Source organism: Nelusetta ayraudi, unplaced genomic scaffold (genome assembly GCF_046127955.1).
Source record: "Nelusetta ayraudi isolate G7.1 ecotype Tasmania unplaced genomic scaffold, CSIRO-AGI_Nayr_v1 ptg000004l, whole genome shotgun sequence".
NCBI classification, from domain to species: domain Eukaryota; kingdom Metazoa; phylum Chordata; class Actinopteri; order Tetraodontiformes; family Monacanthidae; genus Nelusetta; species Nelusetta ayraudi.
In genome coordinates, this window is record NW_027466054.1 from 11,855,094 (window position 1) to 11,880,332 (window position 25,239).

The following is a 25,239-nucleotide window of genomic DNA, read 5'->3' on the forward strand; positions in this document are numbered from 1 at the left end:
TTCCTGTGTGGCCTGCTGAATTCTTTATCGCCGCTGAATAAATCATCGAAGCTGCAGTCCCGGACACTGCACTTAATTGGTGGCGTATTAGCTTGTTCCAATTAAAGCCCCGGGTTGATCTCTAAAGGAGACCTGAAAAGGTTCACCATGGGCAAAATAACTCAGTTCCACTTACCAAATAAGCTATTTATTGCCCCCCTGAGGGCAGGCTGCTGATGAAATCTACATCAGTGGAGAGAGAAGGCAAAAAATGCTTGGCAAAAAATCTTGAAAAGGAAAAAAAAAAAAAAATCTGTGATGGGGGGTTTAAATGGCTGCAGATTACAGAGGGTTTTAATGACAGCCGAGCTTCAAGTGGGAGATAACCAGCGTGGTCAAAAAGGCGGCCGTGCAGTCTCTCAGTCTGGATGCTCAGCTCCTCCCCCGTGCGCGCGCTTCATCTGATCAAATCCTTCAACTTGGACCACTCACACCGAGCTCAGCCGCACTTTTTTCCTTTTTTTCTTTCTTTCCCTTTTTTTTTTTTTTTTTTTTTTTTACATCTCTGCATTTGGGCAACGCCACAACTTGCGCAGCGCATTTCCTCTCTCAGTGACGAGCCCGAGCAGACACACAGAAGCGTCCACCAGACTTCTTGCGCGTCCACATCGTCAACCCTCTCCGCCAGCCAGACCGCCAGACCGCCAGCCAGCCATGGAGACGGGGGTCAGGTTCCGTCCAAAGTGGACAAACGGAGGCTCTCGGCTCCTCTTCCTCCTGGTGCTGCTTTGTTACTCTCCCGCCGCCGAGGCTGAAATCACCTGCAGGTCGTGCCAGCCCGGGAATAAGTGGCGTGCCCAGGAAATGATCTTGAAATTCGACGCCAGCGAGTCCTCCGCGGCGGGATTAAAGGGGGAACTTTATGGACACGGGGACGCGGCGGCGGCGGCGGCGACAACAAGTGCTGGAAGTCGGCGCCTCCGCTGCCCACAGGGCTCCGCTCAGTGCGCCCTGGAGCGGCCGAGGCTCAAACGGAATACAGCGAGCGAGCTGGCCGAGAACGCCAAACTTTCCGGCGGCCAGAGCGGCGACCGCGCGCGTTTGCCACCCGGGAAGCGCACGAGGAGGGACAGCAGCAGCAGCAGCAGCGACCCAGCCCGGAGTCAGCAGACCGGAGAGGGCACCGGCTCGGCGGCGGGACGCAGGGCTCCGCGCTCCGAGCTGCGCTGGAGCGGAGAGGAGCGCAGAGCCGCCGCGTCGAGGCAGGAGGAACTAAAACTGAACAGCTCCACCTTCGCCCTCACCGGGGATTCATCCCACAACCAGGCTATGGTGCACTGGTCCGGCCAGAACAGCAGCGTAAGTGCCCGACTGTGTCCCCTTAAAACATCACTGGGCGACCAGGTGTGGGGAGAAGGTGGAGGGAAGGGTGGAGGGGGGAAACGTGGAAGTTATGCTGGCGGTCCGTGGCACACCGAGAGACAAAATGTGTCTGTTTTGTGTGTGAGAGAGAGACAAATAGTGAGACAGCGGGGAGAGCAAGCGGTTCCCTGATTAAACTGTCATCTCCAAGATGTGTAATGGTACAGGCTGTAGTTCCTGTCAAACTTAGTCAGGTTGAGCCAATGCAAATGAACAAATTAACAGACAGACACAAATTCAACAGAAACACATTCAATGGATCCAAATTTTGGATGTGGCGGTGGAGATCCGTGGACGTGCAAGTGTGTGAGCTGCAGAGACGAAAGGGGGTTGATTTCCGCAGAGTTAATGTGGGGTTAAAGCTGCCCGGGTGCAGCGGGGAGCCTCTCTGACCAGGCGGGCAGGAAGTCCCGCCAGCACGCCGCAGGTTAAGGAAGAGGGGAAGCAGTGCGAGAACTCGCCTTCCTCAGGTTTCCTGAGCCCGAGGGAAGGTGGTGGCGGTGGTGGGGGCAGGCGGGTGGAGGGGGGCAGGTGGGGGTGCGGTGGGGGGGCTCCAGCGGCTGCAAACTTCTGCGAGCTGCTGCAGGAAAAAAGGCCTCGTCGTCGATCTTTGGTGCAGACAGAAGGGGTGAGAGGACGGGATTGGAGGCGATTTCCTACAGTTACTCTTCAAGTAGAGACAGTAACTGGTGTGTAAAATAAAAGTTGCCAGAAAGGAAAATAAATGTGTTGATCCAGTCGAGAAATCGGAGAGAGGTAAATAATGGGATGTTGAGATAATAACAGATCAAACTTGCAGCCTTGATGCAGGCTGATGCAGTGAAACCAGCCCCCCCCCCACCCCCCCGACGCCCCCCCATCCCTCCACTACACCCCAACTCACCCCTGCCCTGACCACCACCACCACCACCCCCACCCAAAAAAAAAGCTTGTGTCCAAGCTGGTGTGGCTGACACCCGAGCACAAAAATGCCTCGTTGCATCCCAAGTGATAATCTGAGATGAAATATAACTTTCCACGTTTGAATTTAATTAACTTAATTAACTTTGAGGAGGGAAACATGTGCAGATGGCTTAACGCACGCGCTCACGCACACACACACACACACACACATGTTCTGCTTCCTCAGAGTCAAAAATGTAATTTACATGGGCCGACAATCAAAGGCAGAGAGACACAACCGCGCATTGTCGTCCAACAACGTGTTGAAGAAAGTCTCTATGACCCGGAGCTCCTGCTGCTCAGCTCAGTATTGCATCTGCTTGACTAATCCACCGTCGCTGCAGCAAATCCCATCGCGGTGAAACATGTATAACTGCTCCAGCGCGGCAGGAAAAGTGACCTTGCACAGGACACAAACAGGAGGAGAGGAAAAAAAAAATCAACTCCCAAGAGCATCAGAAATATGATGCTTCCGACTTTCTTTGTTTTGTTTTGTTTTTGTTTACTCTTCCCTACTTGCCTTTCTGCCAGTTTGTTTGCTCTGAGAAACAAAGAAGCCATTACTATTTAAAAGGCCTGCTCGCGTTTTCGAGACGCAAATCGATGCCACTTGTGAAACTCGGAAAGCGGTTCGGCCCTGTTCTTTCAGCGCACGCAAACAACTTACCGCAGGCAGCGCGAGAGCAGCGGATGGATCCCACATTAAATATGTAGGGTTGTTGCCATAAGCAGGAACCGGCGTCCTTCCTCTTTACAATCTGTGCCGCCGCAGAAACCGATGAGTCAACAACACGCTGCCAAGCTATAGTGAAAAGGATACAGATAAAGGCTTTCATGCACTTAATATTTAACCTTCACACCGTCTCAGAAAGCGTTTCTTATTACCATTCCAAGATTACTGGCAGCCGGCGTAAGCCAGAACCAATTTGAAGGTTGTAATTAAGAGTTGAGAAACATCGACAAGCAGAATCATCAAAGGGAGGGAATCTGCCAGTAAGAAATAATTGAAAAAAAAAATCAAATGGAATTTAGTAAATGATACTAAAATGTGTTATATTGCAGATTTATCACCTCAGTTAAAACATACACCAATATGAAATGCACAATATCACTGTACTACATTATTAAGCTTTTTCACCAAAAGTAATAGGAGCTAATAATAAAAAGCTTAAGCGCTTCACACAATGCAGGTCAGATGTCAAAGAGCTGCGTCAGCTACGTGCATGTCTACCAGTATTAGTCTAATGCTTTTAGTTTAATAATAATTTTTTGTTATGTATTTATTTTGTAGTTAAGTTTACTTAATTCTAATAAGTTAAATGTTAAATGTTTTAAATTCTGCCTGTGATGGCCAATTAGAATAGTTTACATTAATATATCTTCATGGTTAAATTGGGCTGAGCTTTAAAAAAAAAGAAAAAAAATCAATACAATGCAAGAGCACAATTTCATTTATTCATCTTCCATACCCGCTTATTTCAAGCTCAGGGTCACAGGGGTCTGCTGGAGGCTATCCCAGCTGTCATAGGGCAAAGCCAGGGTACACCCTGGACAAGTCAAGAGCACAATTTAATACGCTCATATTTAAGCTATAAAATACAAAAATAAAGTGTGCTTTGTCCAGCTCAGGAGAAAAAAGCAATAAAACAGAAGCTAACCACAATAAATAAAGGAGGCACATTTGTCATTTGTCAGTGCGAGGACACTAATGTGATTGTTTTGGATGATCCAGTTCGGCCTATTAAACATTTTGCGAACATTGGTTTTCATCCCACGGTTTGACACTGGTTGCATCCTCTTCTCTCTGAACAGAAAAATCAATATATTAATGATAAATGTGCTTTTTGTCTGCATTTTAAGAAAACAAGCTGGTCATTTCAAATGAGACAAAAATGCAAGAGTTCTCAGGCCTCGGTGACCGCTAGAGGTGCTTTTGTTGCCTTCTTGGTTGAGGGAGAACATTCCAGATGGAGGTCGGAGCTGTGAAGTGAGCGCTCCGTGTCCGGTCCCTGGTCCTGGGTGGCGGAGACAGAAGGTTGGCATCAGAGGAGCCGAGAGTCTGGCACAGGTCGCTGGAGTGGGAGGGGAGGGCTCATTATGGGAGGGCAGGTGAGTGAGTGAGGAGGGTGGGGGGGGGGGGGGGGGTGCAGGGGGGAGCCTGGAACTGCATCTCTCTCATGACACAGTGCCAGTGCGGGTTTCATGCTGCTGCGCCTGGTTGCGGCCAGTCGGTGGAGTTGTGGATGTGCAGGAGTTTGCTTTTGTCTTTAAGGGATGGCGATGAGGAATGCGAATTTCCATAGCAAAAAGCCAGAGAGAGGGTTTTGAGATGGTAAAAAAAAAAAAGGCTCTCGGTTGGATTTGAATGCCGAGGCTTAAAAAGCGCAGTTGAAAATGACTCCCAGATTGCATGCATGAGGGGAACCGGCGGAGTGGTCCTGGCGAGGGGGCTGAAAAGTCTTCTTGCATTTCCATTTGAGTTTAAAAATAAAAAAGAGGCAGCCTCTTGAGTTTTTTTTTTTTTTAAATATATTTTCTTATGCGTAATGTTCTGACTATATTTTGGGTACAGTCCACATTATGAGCTTTAATTTTGCTCCTCATTATGCGTTTACCCCGGGGTCAGCGTCTTTTAAAGTGGCCAACTCTTGGGAGGAGGGAAGCTGCTGGCACCTCCGTCTTTGTTTGCATCACATTTCTAGATTTACTTTATAATGAGCTTCTCATTTTCTTCATTTACTGTAGCAAGGTCTTCTTTTTTTTTGAATTATCCATCTTGCCCAGTCACGCGGCGTAACGGCTGTGCTTTCCTGCGTGGTTTTCTTAAGTATCTCCGCCTGCCTTATGCCTCAGGTTGTGGGAATCGCAAGGCAATAACGGTGGAGTGGATTCCATATTATGGAAGGGGATCGGAGCGTCGCTCCCTCAGCTTTAAGGCTTTCCAGAGAGTTTCGGTGAACCGGGGGGAGCGTCAGAGCAGAGGCTGCTCCATTAAATTTGGACGCCGCTGTTAAACTTTTTCCTTTTGGCTGAAATACTGGAGTCGTTTCTCAACATTACGTGGGATGACTCTCGACCTTCCTCGGCAAAGTGATGCGAAGTCGGAGGTGGAGGTAGTAAAAAAACATTGGTGCACATCTAAAGAAAGAATCTCCCTGCAGCAAAAGCGGATCAGCGAAAGAAATTGGAGCGTCGATCCATCCATCCATCCATCCATCCATCCATCCATCTCTGGAAGGGTTGCCACTTTATAGAAGGGCCATGCAGAGACAATCAAGCATCTGCTTTGACACCTACGGACAATTTAAAGTTGCCACCCAACCTAACGTGTGTCTTTGAGCTGTGAGAGGAAGCGCCTGCAGCACCTGGAGGGAGGCCACGCAAACTCACACAGAAAGGCCTCACGACTGTTGATCGAACCCTCAACCTTCCAGCTCCAGGGCAACAACGCTTAAAGCTGCACCGCCGAAAAAAACAAAGCCTAAAAAAAACCCTCTTGAATCGAAACGCTTGAATTAAACCAAAGCAAATCAATGGAAGTAATCTCATTGCAGCGTCATTAGTAAGGTGTTGGGTGGCCACAGGCTTCCTCTGTTGTGAAAAATCAGTCCAGTCCACCTCACTCGCAATGCAACCGCCGGCAGGGTTTGAGCGTTTTTGGCTGCGACGAGGCTTTAATGAAGCTCCGGAGGCCGTTCCAACTCGTGGGCGTCGCCGCGCACAAAAGAAAAGAGGCTCGCCCCGAACCCAATGGATCTCACATTGCGAGCGACGCCGCGGCCGCTGCAGAGAAATAGAAGGATGAAGGGAAGGCGCAGAGCGGCAGAGGGAAAATTGATCGAGCGAAGGCCCACTGTGATTTCCGCGCTGGAAGAGCGTCAGACGGACTCGGAGATAAAGGTCACAGGTAAAGAGCAGTTTCACCGCGGTGGCCCGTCCCGCAGATGGATGTGCAACATGAGCGGTGGGGGTGGGGAGTTGGAGTGTGTGGAGGTTGGAGGGCGGGACTATTTACTCTGCGAAATGTCAGCGCAACGAGCACTTTGCCGCTTTCCGCTCCGGCGGATTGTCGCCCGTCACTCTGAGAAGTTCCGTCGCTGTTGACGCGTCGCGCGCACGTCCTGACGAGACGCAGCGTGGCAAAGTGAAACAGGCGCGGCGGAAATCAGGAAAAGGAAAAGGAAAAACCCCCGCTGGGATGTGCGGCGTCTCAGCCGTCTCTCCTCTGCGCGAATCACATGGGAAGATTAATGAGGAGTCAATCACTCGGGCTCACTTTGAAGTGTCGGTGAGAGGCTCGGCTCGGCTGACAGCCCCACCCGGCCGTCGGGGGAGTAAACAAGCGGCGCGCGCGTGCACGGCGCGCGCGTGCACGGCGCGCTCTCCACTAGCCATGGCAACGGCCACCTCGCTGCCAGCGGCTGATTTGTCTCACCAAAGACGGACTCCCACGACCTACCGTCCCCCACCAACCCCAAACCTCCCCCTGGACTCGCCAAGCCTTCACACGTTGAGACGTTTGCAGCCTGTCGCTGGCACGCTGGGGTTTGGGTTTGAAGTTCGAGGCTGAAAAAAAAACATGCAAAAATTTCTCCTTTGATTTGGCAGAAATGCCATGTTTTGGGTTTGGGATGGACATATGCTAAACTGACGGGACTAGTGAGGCGGGAAGAAAATGGATTTGTGTTCCAGCCCAACCCCAGTTTGTCTCCGGCCCTTTAAGAGGCTATCCAACATTTAAATTCCAAATACAGCTGCTCGCTGATTGCGCGCAAAATTTTCCTCGTCGCCTTATGTTTACTCACACAATGCTGAATTTTGCAAGCTCTATGTCACTGGAAAGGGCTGAATGAGAGCCTTTACAGAAAACTCAATTTTTATCACTTATCTGCATAATACTCCAGCTCAATATTCCATACAGACCTCAGCTACTGTTTCATTCTTCAGTTGTAGTGCCTCGTTAAGGATTTGCTATGTATAGAACACTGATTTCTTTGCCAGTCCTCCTTCTCCTGCTGTCTTCTTTTCTTAAATCGATGCCCATTTTTCTTTTTCTTGCTTTTTCCCCCCCTTGCCTGCTTTCCCTCCCTCCAATCGCCTCACGCGGACCCTGTGTCATCCCATGTAGCACTCTAAATCGCAACGTGGGCTTCTAAACCTGGCCGCTAGCGTTCAGCGGCTCTGTGAGTGCGGTCTAATCTGTGTTCTCTCAGACCTGTTACTTAACATCCTGCTGAGGGGAGAAAATTGGGAAAAAAAGAACGAGAAAAAGAAGCAGAAGAAGAAGCAGAAGACACGCAGGCTGGAGCAACAAGCATAACCGAATCCACAGTGTGGGCTAAGTGATCCTCGGGGTATATGCCTGGGAGAGATCGGGCAGGCGGACTGTGTCACGCTCCACCGAGCAGCATTTACTTGCCGTCAGGCTACATATGCTCATAAACAAACGAGGTTCCCAGTCCTGTTTTCTCTTTTGAGTCGCTAAAGAAAAAAAAAAAATCCCATATGAAAATCCCTCAAATAACTCATTATGTTACTTAATTATGAAGTCATGTGCTGTGAAACTAGCACAGCTAACAAAACTGAACAGTTTCCGAGTTAATACATCCAAGGCCTCTTTCAGCCGACGCCGAAGGGTCGACGGACTTCTTCTTGATGCTCTTCGGAATCTCTTTCGCGCGATCTTTGTCGTCGCACTGTCTCCGTTTTTTTAATCACGCAATTAAAATATTGCTGCTGATTCACTGCCACAAAAATGCACAGCTGTTGCCCTGAGCGTTTGATCTGTGCACAGTCCCAGTGGATTAGGAATCAAGCAAAATTATGATTAACAGACTCTATGATGTACTTTTTTTGGAGATACCATTTGAAATGCAAGGGCTATTATCTTCAGCCTCAGTAATCGGTAAAATGAACTTTGTGAAAACAAAGGAGTCGCAGTTAGTTAGTGATCCGGTTGCATTTGGAAATATCCATTTTTTCGACACGCTATGAACTTTGTTTGCACAATATTGGAAAACATGGAACTATAGCAGTGTGCAACATGCAGTATGGAATTTGGGACACAAAACATCACTGGTTCTGTTGAAGACCATCAAGAGATCTGAATGAAGAGGACACTGCATCCTCTGGAGAGGAGATGAGTCTCTGGTATGTTGAGTCTGAACAATCTTGAAAGTTTCCCCGAGAAGTTTTTTTTTTTTTTTTTTTATGGCTTTCTTCACTGAGTTGGAAGGTCTGAGGATGGAGGCTGTTGTATCTGCAGAGAATATAAAACACTTTGAGGCAAATTGCCTTTGCCATCCTGGCCCGTGTAAAATCAATTGGATTTGATCATCTACTGTAGTTGGTTCACCGTGCCAGTAAAGAAGATTCCCACAGTGTGGTAGCTCGCTTTCCAGCAGCAGCAGGCGGTGTAGGTAGGTGGATGAGAGGATGAGGAAGGCATCTGCTCTGCAAAGCAGGTACCAAAGCTGCTTTGTGCTGCGTTGGAGTGCCGCCAGAAGGTCGTGGAGAAGAGACGGGATTCAGAGATGAAAAGAAAAGAGCTTTATTACAGCTATGAAGAGAAACAACAGCGCTAATAGGCAGGGAGGTCATCATCAGTGTCTTGGATTTTTTTGTCGTCCTTTAGCTGCTGGTGCTTCGTGCGCTGAGATGGCCAGCGATGGTGATGAAGGTGAAGGAGGGCGAATAGTGAAAGCGCAGCCGTCGATAATGTCAAGAGGAAGCCGGCAGGAAGTGAATGGAAAGCGGACGGCACTTTTCGAGGAGAGGGGGGATCAGAGGAAGCCGTTAGAGGGACATGAAGAGGAATCAGGCAAAAAGGTCACGGCCGGAGAAAAGTGCCGCAGGTGCAAAGTTGCCTCGGTCACCGGCTTCACGGTCAGAGAAGGACGGAGGGGACGTCGCCTCTTAGTTTGGATGTCGACGTCAAGCACATCACATTTAACAGTCAGTCACCTGATCTGAGTCTCTACAGGCTGACATGGTTCAGTGGGAGCTGCATGTGAAAGTGGCAACCACTGACTTGAGTTTATTCTGAATAGAATTTGTCAAAATGGAGCATTTTGAAGAATGCTATTGACAGCTAAATCTGCAGTAAGTCACGGAAATCTTTCTGTTCGATTTTACCCTGAACCAAGTCAACTAAAACAATCCTCAACCAACTAAACATAGAAAAAGAAAATCAATAGCCATTGGCTGGGAGGAAAATTCATAAAAACAATGTTGGCGAGTTTGCATTTACTCCCCTCCGGCGTGAGAGAAGTTAATATTATCCGGTCTGAGAGCTGCTGCAACTGGCTGTGGGTGAAGTCATCAGTCATTCTGACAGTGTTTGTTTTGTTTTTTTATTGCTGTCACAAAGACAATGTTGATTTCTTTTTTAGAAAAAAACGTATTCTCTGCAAACGCCGGTACGGTGAAACGCTGAAATCCGTGGAAGGAAAGAAATAAGAACCGTCAACTTTTAAAAGCGTCTCCAGCACGCGGACGCTCAATCTGATTGGTCGCGGGCCCCCTGACGGCCGGACACCCAGAACCCCCTCCCATCCCCCAATACACACACACACACACACACAAACATCTGTGGTGCAACTGACACTCTGATGTGAACGGTGGTGATGGAGGTGATGGCGTTCTGGGGGAGATCGAATCTCCGCCCTCGGGGGGCGCCCTCGCACATCAGATTTGGCCCTGGAACACTTGTGACAGTTTGGGTTGGGGTAGCGGGGGACGGAGGGGGGTAGCAAATGTAATTCATACGCTACACAGAGAGTATTAAGTGAGGGAGAGCAGCGGGGCAGGAGTCCCTTCCATCCCGAGATGCTTCCCGATGCCTCCTGCCTGCGCGTCTTCGGTCGTGGTCACGGCGTTCATACATCGCCCGCTTCCTCTGAGAGCGCCTTCCGCCTCTTAAGAATTCAAATAGACAAGGATGAATCGGTGGGGGGCTGCGAGGCAGCCAGAGGTCTTCCTTCAGGAGCCAGACAGTTCCCATCTCAGTCGCTGATCGCGCTCACAATCGCCCGGGACGCTTTTCTGTGGCGCAGGATTGAATCCTCGGCCAATCTGTAAAAGCGCAGGCGTGTGTCTGTCTGTCTGTCTGTCTGTGCGGGACGAGAAAGGTTTTTTTTTTTCCTTCTCCCACTTCCTTGAGAGCTGGCCGTGTGACTGAGAGGAGCCAGATGAGATGGCCGGCTAAGTTAATTGACCGAGTCTGGTAGGAGGCGGGGACAGAGACGCTGAAATGGCTCCGAAAAGAGAGCGAAGGAGTCAAATAGGGGCAGATTGAAGAGAGAAAAAAAGCAGCGAGCAGATTGGAAAAAAAAAAAAAAAAAAACATATGAAGAAACATCTTCCTCCAGACACGGCGGGGTGTAAAAACACTGGTTCCCGATGAGGAGAACCTGCTTTCCTGCTGCGCGTCTCTCAAAGTGCTCAAAGAAGAAAACTTTGAGTTGCTCACTGTGGATGCTGTTCCTTTAAATTGACACGTACCAGAGACTTAATGTTCAAACACACAACCTTTACTCCCCCCTGCCCGCCCCCATCCTCTTTTTTTATTTTTTTTTTTTACGTTCCTGCTACCGTCTCAACTGCCCACCTACTTCCTGCCTCGGCACGCGCCGAACGACCCGACGCTGCAAATTCCCAAATCTTCTAATGAGCTGGCATCACAGTGCCATTCATTATGATCAATGTCTGCCGCCGCAAACGGTGCTGCTTGAACAGAAGTACAGTACTAACAATGCCGAGCTTGTTTTCCCCCCTCTCTTATCTTCCACGCGGGTTGAACTTCACACAGTGTTTCTATTCTTTGGAAGCCTCTCAATTCTAAGGGGGTGCCGCTCTGTGTGTGTGTGTGTGTGTGTGTGTGCGTGTGTGTGTGTGTGCGTGCGTGTAGCCGTGCACGCCTACATGTGCGCCAGCTGCAGAACCACCACCGAGAACATCACAAAGTGTCATCGAGCGAACATTCTGGACGGGGAGCCGTCGAGTGCTGAATATTTTAACGGCCGTTATCTCATTAACATTATTTAAAAGAAGAAAAAAAAGGAAGAAAAAGACCTGAAAATAATTGCCTGCTGCGGAGTCTTGGCACTCGCATACGATTAGGGAACCCGACGGATCAGGTCTCCATATTCATGCGGCTGTTTAAGGTGCTCCGCTAATAGCCGAGTTAGCGCCTTCTGTTTAGCGCAGGGGTGCGCGGTGGCACATTAGCGCCGCAAACGAGCGGGTTGGATCGTAATTGGTCGAGGCGGAAGACGGAGGGAATAGAGGCCGCGAGACGAGTAGGTGTTGGTCGATGGTGAGATAAGACGGAGACAGACAGACAGGCAGGTAGACAGACAGACCGACCAAGCGAGGTGTGTTGATGGAGAGGCCGATCAGGTTTACAGCTGTAACTGATACCCCCCCCTCTCCCTCCCGCCCACCTCCCTAACACACACTGATTGCACAGATTCAGCGTGGCTAAATGTCAGGGTGAAGGGAGCGAATCCACTTAAAGGTTGCAACAACTTGCTGCGGCAAAGCAGGAACCCTGCGAGCGAACGGCGCTGGGTGGACGGAGGAGGAGAATTAATGCGAGAACACCGGACGGCTGTTTGTGCCGGATTTCAGGCCTCAGCGGAACCAGATTTATGTCACCGCTGAGGTTTTCCTCCTGCTGGGATACTCTGAAGGGCGTCACTCAGCCTCTGTGTATTTCAGGCAAGATCCAACTACTGTCACAAATAGAGTGTTTGTTTTTTTTCCTCTCCACAGCACCGACTTTGTGCTAACACCAGTTAAATGTGTATCAACGTGAGAAAAAGAGTCAGTCGCTCCTCTTTCCTCTTGTATAGCTGCGTTTTCTTCATGTTTCCAAGGATGCAGAGAGCGACGATCATTCGGGAAACAATGCCAGGCGTCTCCTCGACAGCGCTTATGAAGAAGGATGGAGTAAATCGTTTATGCGGCTGTGTTTACTCTGTGGTCTAGTGCACCGCTGGTGTCTGTTCAAAAGGAATAAAGGTATTTTTTTCATTTGCATCAGCAGGTTTCTGAGCAGACAGACAACGAAACACCCTCAAAAAACCCTCCAAATTTTCCAGAGTCGTAGAAATACATCCCTAAAATCCCAAAGAGCTGTTTGTTCCCGTTGGTTTACATCTACATTTGCTTTGTTTTTCCCGTCTTTGAAGGTTGCTGTTACCTGCTGTCAGCTTTGGTAAGACGAGTTTCTTGGCCCTGACTGAAGATGACTGTCACTTGTACAAAGTCAATTTTGCAGTTAGAGGCACGTGACGGTAAAAGTGGACCTGTTTGGGTTATTAATCTCAGCCATCTTTTCTTTGAATCACATGAACAACGCATCAACTATTAAAGAGTGTTAACCTTATTGTTTCATTGGAATTCATCATTTATCGGAATAAGAAACACACATTTTGGAACCGTCGACCTTACAAAATAGCAATTTGCGAGTAGGAACTAATCGTGTCGTTGGCATATGAGAAAACCCATCAGCTTTGTTCACTGCAAAGTCTTTTAACCTCAAACTGGCTGACTTTCTTTCCCGACTTTTGGCACCGGCTCTGAATAGCTCCTCTATAGCTGCTTATTTCCCTCTCTGGCAATGCCCTGCAAGAGGTGTCCGTGTAGTTTACGAACCGCCGACGCTTGCCGAGAAAAATAAATCACTTCCACTTTTTTTTTGGCAGAGCCCATCTGTGCACGGGGCCCTCCTTGAAAAGACACACCGGGGACAGATGAAGACATCTGGAGATACAGTACCTGCCACATCTGCTGACGTCTAAACGCATTTAGCTCAGCTCCCGTCATTAGCATGTGAATTTCCATGTATGCCACCGATGATGCTTTGATCAGCCCAGCTTTCCTTGTCAGGGCTCCTGGAACCGGCACCGGGCCATCAGAGCTCATTCCGCAGCAGGCGGAGTAAAGGCTGTCGACAGTACAGCCACAGCGGCGGCAATAAATCATGTTTAGAAAATATCCAGCGGCTGCGAGCGGACGAGACACAGAACATGGCCATACATGAAACACCTGTTTTCGACTAAAGCGAGGCTATCAGCAGCGTGAGGAGCATTAGACGGCTCTACAAACTCAAGTGATGCATGTGTGGAGGAAAAGAAAAGGAGTTTGAGGCATTGCTTGAAAGAAGAAAAGCTGTCTCATCCTGGCCGCCGAGCTCATGAAAAGGTCAAGAGAAGTTCCTTATTGTCCGAAAAGTTTTGGACTGCACGCCAAAGCAATGTTTTGGTGGGAGAAAAATCGAACATAATTGAATGCTAACAACAGGAAAACTGAATAATTAAATTAGCTTCATACTGCCGCTCCAGACTATGAATTGAGTTATAAAGAGCATTATTCAGCTTCTTTTCCCAGACCTACATCTTTACTCTTGAACAGAAGTGAAGATGCTGCAGTCTATTCAAAATTCAATCGGTTTTGGAAATGAGTGCAAATAATATATTTTTTTGTCTTTAAATCTATTTAGAGTCTTGGGCTTTATGCCAGACAAGGGTTATTAAGTTATGATGTGTTATTTTATGGTTGTTTTATTATGGGTTTGTTTTTGAAGAGCCCCTGCTGTCTGGCTTAGTAATGGAAAAAACTGAAATAGGGGTCAGCCTATTAAGCAAAAGCAACACAGACCCATCTCGCAGAGCTGACATAATGCAGAGCAAGGTGTGTGTGTGTGTGTGTGTGTGTGTGTGTGTGTGTGTGTGTGTGTGTGTGTGTGTGTGTGTGTGTGTGTGTGTGTGTGTGTTATCTACCCAGCATTCAATAGAATAAAAAAATGAAAAATATATATACTGTGGCTCTTTATGTGAAACAGGAGTGGCAATGGTACATTGTGTGAATGGGTTTGAGCACATTAGACTCATTAGTCAGATCTTCCACTTGGGCACTAGTGCAAACCTTTGTAAATTGGGACTGCACTGCTCCAGGGGTCCTTTGGAAGAAATCAACCTAAGCCTAATGGGAAAGGTGTGGCAGTCACACCTAATCCAACACTCCCACCATGCACCTCACCGTTCCTGCGGCTCTTAATGTAATGCAGAAGGAGTCTGCGTTCGACAAGGTGTTACTGCGTGTGATTACTATTCTGTGAGTAGCAGCGGGGATATCAGGTGTATGACTCACCGCTGGCTTGAGTGCTCTTCTGTGGAGGTGTATGGCTGTGGGAGGCAAATGAGAAGACAGGTTCACCAATGTCAGGGCCTTACCTTTAATATTCTTAAGAAATCTTCAAGAGACTGTGGACTATAAAGCTGCACAGGTGTTATTTGTTTGTCAGGAGATGGTGAGAAGCGTACACACCAAAAACTGGTCGTCAGCGGTGTCATTCCACCTCTCTCTTAATGGTGCTTTTTCAGAGGCATCTTTTTTTTTCTGAAGCTCTTTGCACACAAATCTCTTGCAGAGCTGCCCTTTCAGCTTCCTTTGCTCATTTTGGTAACCTTCCAGCCAGAGGACCACCATGCTGGGAGGTCCGTCCAATGCGAGATGGTGTCTTTCCATATCTGGGAAGGTTGCCAAGGTATGTCTTGGCCAGCTTGACCAGTCGCCCGTGGCCTTGGAGTTGGGGCCAGAGTCAGGTAGCGCTCCTTGGTGCCAGATGGCCCTCCTGTTGGGCTACATCACTCAGGCGTGCTTGGGAGACCTTCCCTGGACCACTAGTCATTAAAATGACAAGCCCCCCCACACAAAATGAACAATCTTATGAGAAGCAGATAGATAGATAGATAGATAGATAGATAGATAGATTGACCACATGTAAAATTTAGGGTCTTGGAATGGATGTGTGTTCAGCCAATTCCAGTCTGCCCAGATTTAAATGTTAAGTGTTAAGAGATTCTGAGACAGAAAAGCAACATCAAGTGGTTACATTTTAGATTGCAGTGCTCACCCACTCACCCTCCCTCTCCTGAGCTTGCCAGTGAACTACAGAGGCCTGCGCAAACCAACCTGGATACCCGGATAACTTCTTTATTGGTTTATTTAAGGACGTGAGCGTTCACCCCAAATACTAAATGCTCAGGCGGGCTAGATTGTCTACACCGGCTTTCTTATAAATATTTTCCTTGATATATATCCTTAGAGAAATATCCTTGGAGGCGCAAGACCTCTGTCTATATATGTATATATATATATATGTATATATATATATATATATATATATATATATATATATATATATGTATATATATACATATATATATATATATATATATATATATATATATACATATATATATATATATATATATATATATATATATATATATATATATATATATATATACATATATATATATATACATATATATATATATATATATGTATATATTTACATTTGCATACATATGAGAACCATTCTCAGGGCGAGGAGCCACTTTTATTAATGTATTTATGACCAAGTATTACACACTGGACCTTTAATCCATGAACAAAACAGCCACATCGATGAGCATGATAATGATGGTACTGCAACCCCCTCTTTTCACGGCGCACCCCTACTCTGGATCAGTGGTCGACTCCGCCGCATCAGGGAATGGAGCTGGGAGCGATAGGACCATTCTTTCGCTACTACAATGCTCGCCACTGCAGGACCCCTGCAAGGTCAAGGTTACCTCTGGAAGAAACTCTGCGAGTTTATCTGCTAACTCGGTGGCTCGTGTGCAACGGCCCGAGGGCTCGTGTTTGCCGTCGAGGCGCGATACAGCACTCGTCCGCTTGGCGATTGTATGAGGAAAATGTTATGAGTTTATCGCGTAGACGTCCGAGTGCGTCGTTGACACTTGGCAATGCGCCTCCTGCTGCAAGTCCCCTCTGATCGTTTGGCCGTTTTTTTGGTTTTTTTCTTCTCGTCTTCTTAAATAATACATTTCAAACCCGAGCAGTGTTTTTCCCGCCGAAATAAAAGAAAAAGGCGCAAACCCCGCAACATGGCACTGCTCGCATTCCCTCTGAGACGCCGAAGAAGCCGCGAACAGTGTTTGCTTTGTGAGGGGCTCCGTTTCAACCTCCACCCCCCCACCCCCGTTCTCCCCGTTCCTTTTTCCATCTCACTCTCTGTTGTCAGATGTTGACTGAATCGGGTTAGAGACGGGGAGGTGCGGGGAACAGAGGCGTCGCTGATGAAAATGACAATGCGTCTGCCGTGTTTGGATACCGAGATGCGCCTTCGCCAGGCAAACACGAGCTTATGTAACCTGTGGGGAAGAAAAGCAGCGAGAGAGAGAGAGTAAGAGAAAGAGAGAGGGAGAGAGACCTTTAAATGTCTGCTGCAGGTGTGTGAGAATAATTGGAAGGGGAAAAGATTAAAAACCCACAAACACACAATATTGAATTTGTCTTTTGTTTTGGGTTTTTTTCCGAACTCGAGAGAACTTCTTGAGACAAACGATGTGTCATTTCCAGGCTGAACTGAGACAGAAGCAAAAACAAAAGTGCAGTGCAGTGTTTTCAGCATGACGCGACTCTGACATTTCCGCTGTTATTTTAATAAATTGTAGTGGGCACATTTAGAACGTCGCAGTCTGTCGCTCCGAGACACATTATCTTTTTTTTTTTTTTCTTTATTGCTGCGCTCACCTCACACCGGTAGCCAGGTAGCAGGATGATCGTGTACAACTCACATGATGGGAGGAACAGCAGGGCGGCAGACTTGTTGTTTTCTTTGTTTTGTTTTTCCTCCTCTGATCGCTGCACTTCGTCAGCAACAATGAAACACTGTTAATGGTCATGCATGTCAACGCAGAAGCTCAAAAACAAAGAAACACAGCTGGTTAAACTCATTATCGCAAACTCAAAAAGCAAAGATAAAAAAAACCCACAGACAGACACTGAGACATCCAAACAAGACTTCGGTTCTTACACTTTCTTTCTTTAATACTACCACTGAAATGCTGTTGCGATTTTGTAGACTTTAATGATTCTTTACGATTATATGATAGTTATCAACTCTTTTGTGGTGAACTACCACCTATCCTGCATTGTGAGGCTTTCCTAAACGAATTGCTGCAAATCTATACTCACTATTCATATATTGTAATTATTTTTGTAGGATTAGTAAAGGCTCATCTGATCTGATGTGATCACTCTGACCAAATTTTGTATTTGAGCCTTTTACAGAATTCGTCCCATCAGGCCGAAGGAAAAACTCATTTTGAGGTGTGAGGGAGTAGTGGCATAATGATAACTGCAGTAGAAAGTGACATCGCACTGTCTGTGTGTGTGTGTGTGAGTGTGTGTGTATCCTCCCTCTTGTTTACTGGCTGGGCCAGCTCATGCGAATCCATGCAAATCTCATCTTCTTCCTCCCTTCAAAACAGTTGCTCCTCCCACCACCACCCCCGCCCCCACCAAGTCGATAAGAAAACAAACAGCGGTGGATGGACTGATGCCGCTCGATGCTAATGACATTGCCGGCAGAACAATACAGACCGAGGGCTTACGGAGAGCAACATCCTCTGGTCACCCTGGAGGTTCACTGCTTGCTGCTGTGAAAGTGGGTGAGGTGCGTTAGGTGGATGCGGATCTGCTGTTGCCGGTTTAAAGTTTGTGTTATGCCAGAGTCAGAGATAAAAGTAGCTATTACAGTATCAGTCACCATGTGTTTTTCCTATTGCAAAGGTAAATGTCTTTAGAGTTTGTGCTGCTCTTGGCTGGCTTTTGTTCAGGGTTTTTTTTTTTTTTTTTACTTAAATGAAGGGATCCATGCAATTAGATTTACTTTTAATATTCACATAAATTGGCAGTGGATGATAACCCTATTAGTCAAAATTAAATACAAATATAAAAAGAATATTATTTGTTTTCTGTATTTTAATAATTTTAAATGCAAAACGTCAGCTCACTTTTTATGTATCCCACTTTGAGCTGTTTATTCAAATTGGTTTTTGCCGAGTTTACACAGGGTTTTTATTTGGTGTCATCGTTCTTAAATGAAAGCTGCCACTCTGACAACACTGACAACGTCTTTGACGTGGTTTTGCCCACAACAAGTAAACATTAAACACATACTCGGTGAACCATCTTTGTTTCCAGAATTGCAACTTTGGTTGAACGTATCAACCAGCAAATTGACGAGTCAACTGAGACACTGCAGACTTTCTGGAATGTAAAATCTCGCATTTCTGTTTCTTAAATACCTTAATTGGAAAAAAAAATGTTATCTGTTTAAAATCTGCAAAAAAAACAACTATTGTCCAATAATAATAATAATAATAATAATAATAATAATAATAATAATATAGTTTTCATCTTACTATTAATATTGGGCAACAGGTTTTTGTTTTTGAACAAAATCTAACTTTCTCACATTGGAAGTGTTGATCACTTCATCTGCCCAGCAGCTTGGTTGAGCCAGTTGGGTTGCTGTTTCTCTGAGACTTAGTAGACTTTGGTAGTTCAACAAGAAGCAGCAACAAGAGAAAGCTGCCCCATTATTAAAAGAAAAAAGAATAGCTTGGCTGTGTTGTTTTTAAGCGTACAATTGCCTCAAATTACTCACTTCGCCCAAGCTTTCTAATAATTTAGAACAAAAAACACAACAAGCACATTTCTCTTGGCACCATAAAGTTCAAGCTGCCCTTGAAGATAATTCTGCCAGCATCTCCGCAGGAGCAGCGGTGTCGACTCTCCGCAAGAGGTTTCTTCACTCAGAAAGCAACCGAACAAAGTCTAGACGTGTTTGAAGCTCTCTATTTTTATCTTGTGGAGATTTTTCCCCCCCGTCCGTTATCTCAGGAAGGCTCTGTTTCTGTTTGCATGAGGTTCGTATGCAGGAGCTTCCGTTCCTCCACTTGGGAATGTGAAATATTGCTGGTTTGAGCACTTTCTTGCTTCTTGCTTCGTCTCGCAGTAGGAAATTTGCAGCTCTGCAGCATTTCTTTTTCTTTTCCCCAGAAAGTGTCTGTTTCAGTGTCACCGAGGCAAACCCTTGCATCGCGGTGCCTTTGTTTCTCCAGGTTGCTGCTTTCTTTTTTTCTTTCTCCCCACTGTCCTTAAATTTTGGTTCCTCAAGCTCGACATTGTGAAGGGGCAGCAGTCTAGAAAAAAAAAAGCGCCCTAATGAGGTTTCCTCCTGCGTTTTCCTTGGCCTGGGGGCTCCAGAGTCTTGTCTATTTCAGGTGAGGGTCTTATTACCGTGTTCCTCAATCAAAGGACTTCACATTCTTACCCCGAGCAAATTTCAGTCTGGCTTGATCCCTCTGTACTGCGCTGATGAGTTGATTTGTCGGGGGGAAAAAATGGAATAAAGAAATGCTCTGCTCTTCAGCAAAGTAGGAGGGAGACATCAATGAGCCTCTTTGTGCCTCACGGTGGGTTTACCAGCACTTCATAGGTTTTAATTGTTGGGCAAGAGCTTTTGGAATGACACAGCTGTTGTGCGATTGGTTGGACTTTTTTCTGTCATGTCAACCAGAATCCATATGGAAAAGATAATTAGAGCAACTTTAATTAGTATTTCTACCCACAGCAGATGGTTGTGTCGTGCTATGTTGATGATATCCAAAAGGTAGGTTTGTTTTTTTTTTTAAGAAAAAGAAAAATCCCCCTCCAAGCTTTTTAGTTCCACTTTACTTTTTATGGCACCATGCACATTTTTCCCAGCTCCAGGCTGCTTCACAGACAGAAGGTAGAGTCTGATACCTTCTGATATTCACCCTTTGTTCCTGACAATACTGTTTTCACATCCCGACGGGAAACCCTGGGCCCTTCCTGGTGGAGCCTCCGCGCTGCTCGACGTGGCAATAAAGCAACAAAGGAGAAGTGACATCTGCTGCGTCCACATCAGCACGGAACTTGGCTAATGGAACTCAAAGGGTAGGGGACGATTGAGGCTCGAGGTTTTCCTTTATTACCATCAATCATGCAATTGTTAATTTTAGTGATTAATGTGCAGCTTCAGTCTCCTTTGCTATTTCTGCCCGTCTCTCCGCACACATTTGGCTCATCACTACGGTTCCAGCCAAAGCAATGTCAGCGCAAGGAGAAATTAAAGCTTTTTTTTTTCTTCATATCAAATTAATTTTGCATGAAATGAATGTGAATACATAATAAGCGTTCCTCATTAAGAGGGAATGATTTAGGACTTAATGTCGGACTGACACGGGATGTTTGCTCAAAAAATATTTGGTGGAGACTGAGCCAACACTTTTAGCTTGGAGGAGGGGCTTCAGACGGTTGAGCAGCTGCAACCAATTTGGAAGATGTGATCGGATTATGCTGCGCGGCGCCTTGCCATCGGTGTATGCACTTGAGCAAACAATACGTTCTTGATTGATGAGAGATAAAATGCTACTTTTGTCAGTTGAAATTTTAAACAACATGACTCAACTGCAACATGTCTCCTCAGAAGACCTCTTATATCCCAGGGGGATCAAAAACACACTTGGGGCCAATTCCAATTCCTCCCTTAACTCCTCAATCTCAACCCTCGCCCTTAACCCTCAATCGTTGGCTCTCAATCTTGGCCCTCAAAAATAAGTGTAAGGGTATCTTGTGACTTAGAAATGGGACACCCCTTAAGTGCAGTTACGTCTTCAGACTGTGGGGGGCGGCCTTACGCCAAAGCTACGTCCAGTCTGTCAAGAAGACGACAACGAAGAAGAAGGAGAAAAAGAAAAAGACGACGAAAAAGGAAGAAGTCCTCCGTCGCTACACAACGAGGTATACAAGTAACGTGAAGTCCGGCTGACAAACATTGTAAAGTAAAAAAAAATAAATGTTACGCAACAACGATGTCAATAATCCATAAAAAAGTCTTAAACTAAGACAATAAAATGGTTTCGTAATATTTATATCTTTATTAACTAAGAAAATACTTCCATTTGTAGCTCGCTTTTTCATCGCGAGTTTTTTCGAAGATGTCTTGGCGAAAATACACAATGCCTTCTGGGTAGCCCTTAATGCCAAGGGTGGTGCCGGAGAATCTCAATATTGAGGGCGATACAGCCCTTAAACTTGTCCCTCAACTTGACGTTCTTAGAATCGGGACAGCACTTGCACCTCGCGGGAGCGCGCATTTTTGAGATTGAGGGTTGAGATTGAGGGTTAAGGGAGGAATTGGAATTCACCCTTGATCTTCCTGATGCTTGGCGAGAGAATCAATCCACGTTTTTAGTTTTAAACCCATTTTGATCCGTAAGAAATCGTTTACTCTCGCTGATATAATTCTTTATGCTTTTTGTCATTGTAATACTTCTTCTTATTTTTGTTTTGGGATTGGGAACGAATACTAAATAATAATAAATAATAAATTATTCTAACCCAATGTATTCCAGAGAAACTTACTTTGTTGTTGCAGCGACACACTGTTAGCATTTTCATATCACTTACTTTACGGAACGGTAAAAATAAACGGCCAAACTGTCAAACGAGTCGAAAGCAGCTGTGCCTCATTTGAGGAGGACGCTTGGTTGGCTAGTTCAGCCACAGCGGCCTGCACACATCTGAACCGTGTTATTGATCGTAATCAAAGCCTGACAGCGTTTGTGAGCTGCTTCTATTTATGGTTCAATTAAAAGGTGTGTTAAAATTGACTGAGAGGGTTGTTGTAGTGCAGCTGACAGAAGACAGGGACTTATGAAGTCATCTCTCTCCACTGATGGCAATTCATTTTGAGCATCTTTGCAACTATAGTTGTCGGTTCCCTGCTGTTCAAACAACATAATGCAAGTTTTTTTTTTTTTTTTTTTTAACCCAAAGTTTTGTCTATCTTAACTGTTGGGAGTGGACACATCTGGTGTGAAGCCCCATGTTTGCCCCCTATGGCTGATTTATCGTGGTTGTTGTTGTGTTTGGATGTTGTATGTCACCAAAGATCCAACCTTGAAATGCAGTAAAGACGAAGGCTGCATTGGCAAATCTCTGTATAGATTCCATTCTGGCGCAGCCTTGTGATGTAATTGACCAACAAATGCAGAATCTAAACTGGGGCTCTCAAGGTTCCATGTGACATGTCCATGCTACAGCGTAGACTGCAACGTGGAGTATGGATCGCACTGGTGACAGGGAATTTTGAAAACCTCTCCAGCTCTCAGGTTGGTCTGACATTTGTGCCAAATAAAGGAAGGGAGACCTAAAGGTTGAGTAATAAAAAAACAAAAACAACAATGGATGATGGCTTTGGTGGAGGAAAGCGGCTAATATCATAAGATGTGACTTGGAATATGCATTAAAGCCGACGTGCCCAAGCCCTCCTTCGCTCGGCACCTGTGGTTTATCTGTAATTACAGTGTGCAAAGCAAGTGAATATCACAATGACATTTCCACTGTTCAGCCTCCCGGGAGCGAAGGGTTTTGAATAATAGCTTTATTTTTCTGTTTTTTTTGGGGGGGGGTTTAAACGCAGGGGGGAAAAAGCAGCCGCTGTGATCCGTCATCAGATGTGTCACTCCTCCTCACGGAGGTGTGACAGCGGCCTTCTTTGGACTCGCAATTAGACGTCGTGTGTGACGAGTCGAGAAATTGGCTGATACGGAGAGACAACTATTTGTGATACAACTCCCTTTAGCTGCAAAATTGGACAGACGTTTGTTTTATTTGATTTTTATTTCTTGCGTTTGCATGTCGACGTGTCCACTCGGCACGGTGCAGGTGATAATCTGGCTCACATGCTGCCATTTTTATGTTTGAACATTGTGCAAGTGTGCAGTGGTGGCACGTTTCCCTCTGATGCTCCCCCTTAGAGAACGCTACTTCCATCATTGGCATCATTTATTTAGGCCCCTGCTCCAAGCAAACAGGACAGAACAGTGGACAGGTTGCATATAACCCACTGGCCTGTTGGGTTGATGTGATATTAAGCAGGTCAAGATGACGCCTCGGATCTTTTCCCGTAATTCCGCTTGAAATTTTACCGACACGGCAGACTGTCGGAGAGATTCATTTGAAATAAGAGGCAGAACTGATTTGGCTGGTTTACCAAGTTACGAACTCCAGGGCTCTAAGCGTCGTGTGGCCATAAAATATTAACAAGATTATTGTTTTATGAAGCGTCGTTATTCGCCGCCTCCGGGCAGGTGAGGAAATGGTTTGCTGCGGCAGAATGTGAGCCCGAGGTGAGATAAGCTGAGGTAGTGTTATTTTTCAAGAGGCGCCTCGCAGCATCTGCAGCCTCTCCTTTCACACAGTGAGCACACTGTTGAAGACAGCTCACTTCAAAATCAAGAAAAATATGCAAAGCAAGTCTCCCCAATCGAGTGTATACCTTCTTTTTTATAGCAGGCTTTTGAAGTGGGGCCGCTGAGCCATGGAAGGTACAACCTGTTCTCACTAAATGGCGTTTGAATATATGCGCAAGTGCCATTTGCCTGTTCATAGAAAGTTTTTTTTTTTTCACTTTTTGTTTTATTCATCATGATGTCGAGCAGCAGCATTTATTACACCCTTAAGACCAGAGTGGCAGCTGGTGTGAGACAGAAAGGTGTGAACCACAGTATTATGGTCTAATTAAAACTCTAGACTGCAGCCTGCGCCATCTTGAGTTTCTGGGGTGATATTGTCATTATTTGGGCACTGGATCGTTTAGAAATTGGAAATTCAGCTTGATTGCTTGTGGTGTGGTGTGGTGGCTATGAACTGTTAACTATGAACTACAAAAAATAGTACAATGAATATCAACCTTAAGATTTGCTATTGTTTTTTGGAGTTTAATCTCATCAATAGCATTAGTTACTTTGTCTGTGTCACCCAGTCTAACCAATTTAATGCACACACATTATTTCCCCTCTGGAACAGCAGAGGCACTGAGTTGCTTGAAACTAGCAAAGTTGTTCTAATGCTTACAAGAAATCAAACTGCAGGTTTTTGATTACACAGTTTACAAAAGAACTGTCCGTTGATGAGTCAACAAATCATATTCATAATCATAACCATAATCAAAACAATATATATCAAAATCGTCGACATAGGTAACAAAAGTGTTAGCACAAAGGCACTCGCATATTGGCCAAGATGAAAAAAAATCCAGCGGTTGTACATTGTAATTTTTATATTCCTTTGTTAAAATTGAAATCCTAAAATAAAGTATAGATAAGTTTCCATTTACACACCACATACCTTCTGAAACTTTAGTTTGGATCCCAAAATATATATGGGGAGTGTCTCTAATGGCAAAGAGCAAAGTCTTTTCAAGGGGTTCACCACATTAAAAGAAAACTCTTTGCTCATGTTACTTGGGAAGCACTTTACAGTGGAGGCAAATCAAAAGGTGTTTGAATGGAGAGCCTCTGTTATCCGTGTTTTACAGCCGGCTCAGTCAGACAGCCCCTGTGCGCGTCTGAAGCGGATTCTGCTTTGGGTTTGTTTTCCCTATCAAAGGGCAGCAGAGAATAGAGCTTTATTGAGAACTGCATTGCTCTGCATAATTACCACACATTGTGCATCGGCGTTTGTCACTGCGCGCTAAAGAGCTCGTCAGACAAATGTTTGGTCTCTCCGTGGCCGTGTCATTTGTAATAATATCAAGTTTCTTTTCAGAGGAACAACAAAGTGTGTCGACTCATTTGCGAGCATGGTTGTGTTCGCGCAACGGGAGCGCATGATTGTTTGAGCTCTGCATATACTGTAGTTAGAGCTTAAGTGTAGAGCTCATTGCAAACTGCTTGTGAGGTTTCAGCTTCAAAAGCCTAAATAAATGCGGGCGCTAATTTCACTACTCAACATAAAAAAGGAGCTAGGAAGTGGTGGGGAATTGAACAGCCTATTGTATTTGAGAAAACTATTCATTATGTATGGCCCAAAGTTAAAGTTGCATTAAGTCAAGTCCTCCTAGTTTCTGGCTTTGAATTGGATCTGCATTTTTTTGATAAGACCCAGCCTCGTCCTTTGGAAAGGTTCTTTCCTCCCTTCCACTCGAGTTCTGCAAAG

General features: G+C 45.8%; 1 protein-coding gene across 7 annotated transcripts in view; it reads left to right on the plus strand.

Moving 5' to 3' along the window:
* The first annotated feature begins 239 nt into the window (after nucleotides 1-239).
* The window catches only part of sorcs1 (sortilin-related VPS10 domain containing receptor 1), a 130,691-nt gene continuing 105,691 nt past the window's right edge, over nucleotides 240-25,239 (plus strand). For 4 of the 7 annotated variants that reach the window (XR_012927771.1, XR_012927772.1, XM_076035203.1 and 1 more), the window contains exon 1: nucleotides 241-1,338. Coding sequence is in view for 5 of the 7 variants with exons in the window: in XM_076035203.1 (XP_075891318.1) it covers nucleotides 694-1,338 (645 nt within the window). In the remaining 2 variants the exon portion in view is untranslated. Of the gene's footprint in view, nucleotides 1,339-25,239 lie in introns of all 7 variants that reach the window. The other 3 variants (XM_076035219.1, XM_076035226.1, XM_076035244.1) reach the window with 1 other exon arrangement.